General features: G+C 60.4%; 1 protein-coding gene across 1 annotated transcript in view; it reads left to right on the top strand.

Moving 5' to 3' along the window:
- The window catches only part of RHOBTB2 (Rho-related BTB domain containing 2), a 16,585-nt gene that overhangs the window by 8,998 nt on the left and 4,330 nt on the right, over positions 1-3,257 (top strand). Inside the window, 6 exon segments of the mRNA XM_010007163.1 lie at positions 131-332; positions 458-561; positions 680-865; positions 976-1,988; positions 2,879-2,997; positions 3,085-3,235. Coding sequence (XP_010005465.1) covers positions 131-332; positions 458-561; positions 680-865; positions 976-1,988; positions 2,879-2,997; positions 3,085-3,235 — 1,775 coding nt within the window.

The raw sequence follows: 3,257 nt of genomic DNA, 5'->3' as shown, positions 1-3,257 counted from the left end.
CCCACCCCCAGGCTGTGAGAGGCTGGGGGCTCCGAGCAGGAGGATCTGCATCATCTTCTCTTTTCCCCCCACCTTGCCACCCCACCCCATCCGAAGACACCTCCCCAGTATTTGCTGACACCCCTTACAGGTCCCAATTAATGGATTCTGACATGGATTATGAGAGGCCAAACGTAGAAACCATCAAGTGCGTCGTGGTCGGGGACAACGCGGTGGGCAAGACCCGGCTCATCTGTGCCCGCGCCTGCAACGCCACCCTGACCCAGTACCAGCTCCTGGCCACCCATGTCCCCACTGTCTGGGCCATCGACCAGTACCGTGTCTGCCAGGAGGTGAGGGCAGGGGTCTCGGGGTGGCTGGGCTCACAGATACCCCCAGAGGAGATGGAGCTGCAGGAAGGGTGGGGACGGCGAGGCTGAAGGACTCAGGAGCTGGATGGTGTTGCCTCTCCCTATAGGTGCTGGAGCGCTCCCGGGATGTGGTAGATGATGTCAGTGTGTCCTTGAGGCTCTGGGACACCTTTGGTGACCACCACAAAGACAGACGCTTCGCCTATGGCAGGTAGGGAGGGCAAAAACCTCCCCCCACCCTGGGCAAGGAGGGAGGGCGACGCAGAACCTCAACGGGCTTGTTCTCATCACCGAGCCGGACCCTGACCCTCCTCTCCTCCTCCTGGCAGGTCCGACGTGGTGGTTTTGTGCTTCTCCATCGCCAACCCCAACTCCCTGCACCATGTGAAGACCATGTGGTACCCTGAGATCAAGCACTTCTGCCCCCGGGCCCCCGTCATCCTGGTGGGCTGCCAGCTCGACCTGCGCTACGCCGACCTGGAGGCCGTCAACCGGGCACGGCGCCCCTTGGCCAGGTGGGGCTCCTTTTGTTTCCCACCTCCCAACGCCCTTCCCAACGCTTCCTCCTCACCACGCAGAGGTTCTCTTCCTCACCTCCCCTTCTGTTTGGTTTTTTTTTTTTCAGGCCAATCAAACCTAACGAGATCCTACCCCCGGAGAAGGGGAGGGAGGTGGCCAAGGAGCTGGGGATCCCGTATTACGAGACCAGCGTGGTGGCCCAGTTTGGCATCAAGGATGTCTTTGACAACGCCATCCGCGCCGCCCTCATCTCCCGCCGCCACCTCCAGTTCTGGAAGTCCCACCTCCGCAACGTCCAGAGACCCCTGCTCCAAGCCCCTTTCCTCCCCCCTAAACCCCCCCCACCCATCATCATGGTCCCGGACCCTCCTTCCAACAACGAGGAACGCCCGGCCCACCTCTTGGAGGACCCCCTGTGCGCGGACGTCATCCTGGTGCTGCAAGAGAAGATCAAAATCTACGCACACAAGATCTACCTCTCCACCTCCTCCTCCAAGTTCTACGACCTGTTCCTCATGGACCTGAGCCAGGAGGACCAGCAGGGCACGGCGGGGCACGGCTTCGGGGCGGCCGCCGAGCGGGTGTTGCACCAAGAGGAGAGGCACCATGGGAGGGATTTCCTCCTCCGAGCTGCCAGCTTTGATATCTGTGAGAGCACCGAGGAGGCAGGACCTGGCCAGAGAAAACCGTGCCTTAGAGCCTCCACCAGTGATGGGATCCTGCGGGGTAACCGCTACGGGAACGGGGAGCGTGGGCTGAGGAGGGGGAGGGACCTCTCCTCGTGGAGCAGGGCTTTCACCAGCATCCAGGAGGAGATGGCAGAAGACCCGCTGACCTTCAAGTCCAAGCTGATGGTGGTGGTGAAGATGGACGCTTCGATTCAACCGGGTCCTTTCCGGGCTGTCTTGAAATACTTGTACACGGGGGAGCTGGATGAGAAGGAGAGGGACCTGATGCACATTGCTCACATTGCTGAGCTGCTGGAGGTGTTTGACCTCCGGATGATGGTGGCCAACATCCTCAACAACGAGGCGTTCATGAACCAGGAGATCACCAAAGCCTTCCACGTCCGGAGGACCAACCGGGTGAAGGAATGCCTGGCCAAGGGGACGTTCTCAGGTAGGGCTCTGAGCCAAGGGGAAGGAGCACCCACCCCCTAGCACCCCTTCTCCCTTCTGGGGGATGGGTGGGGGGCTCAGACCTCCTGCCTTCACCCTGGGGTGGCCGTGCTGGTGCTGCTGAGTCTCCTTCCCTGGGGGTTTGGTCACGCTTTGCATTTGGGGGATTTTGAGAGCATTTTGGGTTTTGCCCAGCCAAGTGTGTGAGAAGCTGTGGCTCTTCCTCAGAGCCTCCTGCTCTCCTGATATCCCTGTTCACGAGAGCAGCACAGGCAACTTCCTTCCCTCCTGGGCCCAGATTTTCACAGGGTCATCTGGCTGATGAGGAGCAACGGGCCCTTGGTGGGACTTCCCCAGCTTTCCACCAAGTGCCACACGCCGGGGTGACGTCCTCGGGGGGGGGTGGGGTGTGAAAGTTCCAGCTTCCCTCTGCCTGAATTTATTTCACAACAGTGGACCCTGACGTGGTCAATTTGTTACTGTCAGGGGACAGATTGTGTGCTGGTGAGGAGAAGTGACCTCGGGGAGAAGGTAGCTCCAGGGTGGAGAGCAGAGTAGCAGGCAGGAGATCCCCAGCGTCCCTCCCAAGAACTTGGGTGAGACCTTTGATTCCTGGGATTTTCCCTTTGCTTTCCAGTGTGTGGTGCTATGCCTTGGGAAAACCCCTCAGGAGAGCTGGAGCTCCACTGGGACCATTCCCTGAGCTCCTCTGAGCTGCTGGAAGATGCTGAGATCAAAAAAACCCAAGAGGTCTTTAGGACACATTCCAGGCTATGCCAGGCTCTGTCCCCTTCCCTCTGCTGTCCCCTGGTGATGTTTGGTAGCAGGGAGTGGTGGCCAAGTCCTGGGTGATGGGGCCAGTCCTGGTAGCATCCTTCTGCTTGTCCCCAGATGTCACCTTCGTGCTGGATGATGGTGCTATCAGTGCCCACAAGCCCCTGCTCATCTCCAGCTGCGACTGGATGGCTGCCATGTTCGGCGGCCCCTTCGTGGAGAGCTCCACCAACGAGGTGAGGAACGGCCCGTGGGATTTGTCCTGGGGATGGGTGGGCAAGGTGGGAGCAGCCCCAGGGTGACAGCAGGTGTGTGCCTGGCAGGTGGCCCTTCCTTACACCAGCAAGAGCTGCATGCGGGCGGTGCTGGAGTACCTGTACACCGGGCAGTTCAGCTCCAGCCCCGACCTCGACGACATGAAGCTCATCATCCTCGCCAACCGCCTCTGCCTGCCGCACTTGGTGGCACTGACTGGTGAGTCAGGGGGGCTGCAGCA

The sequence above is a fragment of the Chaetura pelagica genome, unplaced genomic scaffold (genome assembly GCF_000747805.2).
Source record: "Chaetura pelagica isolate M959 unplaced genomic scaffold, ChaPel_1.0 scaffold731, whole genome shotgun sequence".
Classification (NCBI taxonomy): domain Eukaryota; kingdom Metazoa; phylum Chordata; class Aves; order Apodiformes; family Apodidae; genus Chaetura; species Chaetura pelagica.
This window is presented reverse-complemented; position numbering and strand designations above follow the sequence as displayed.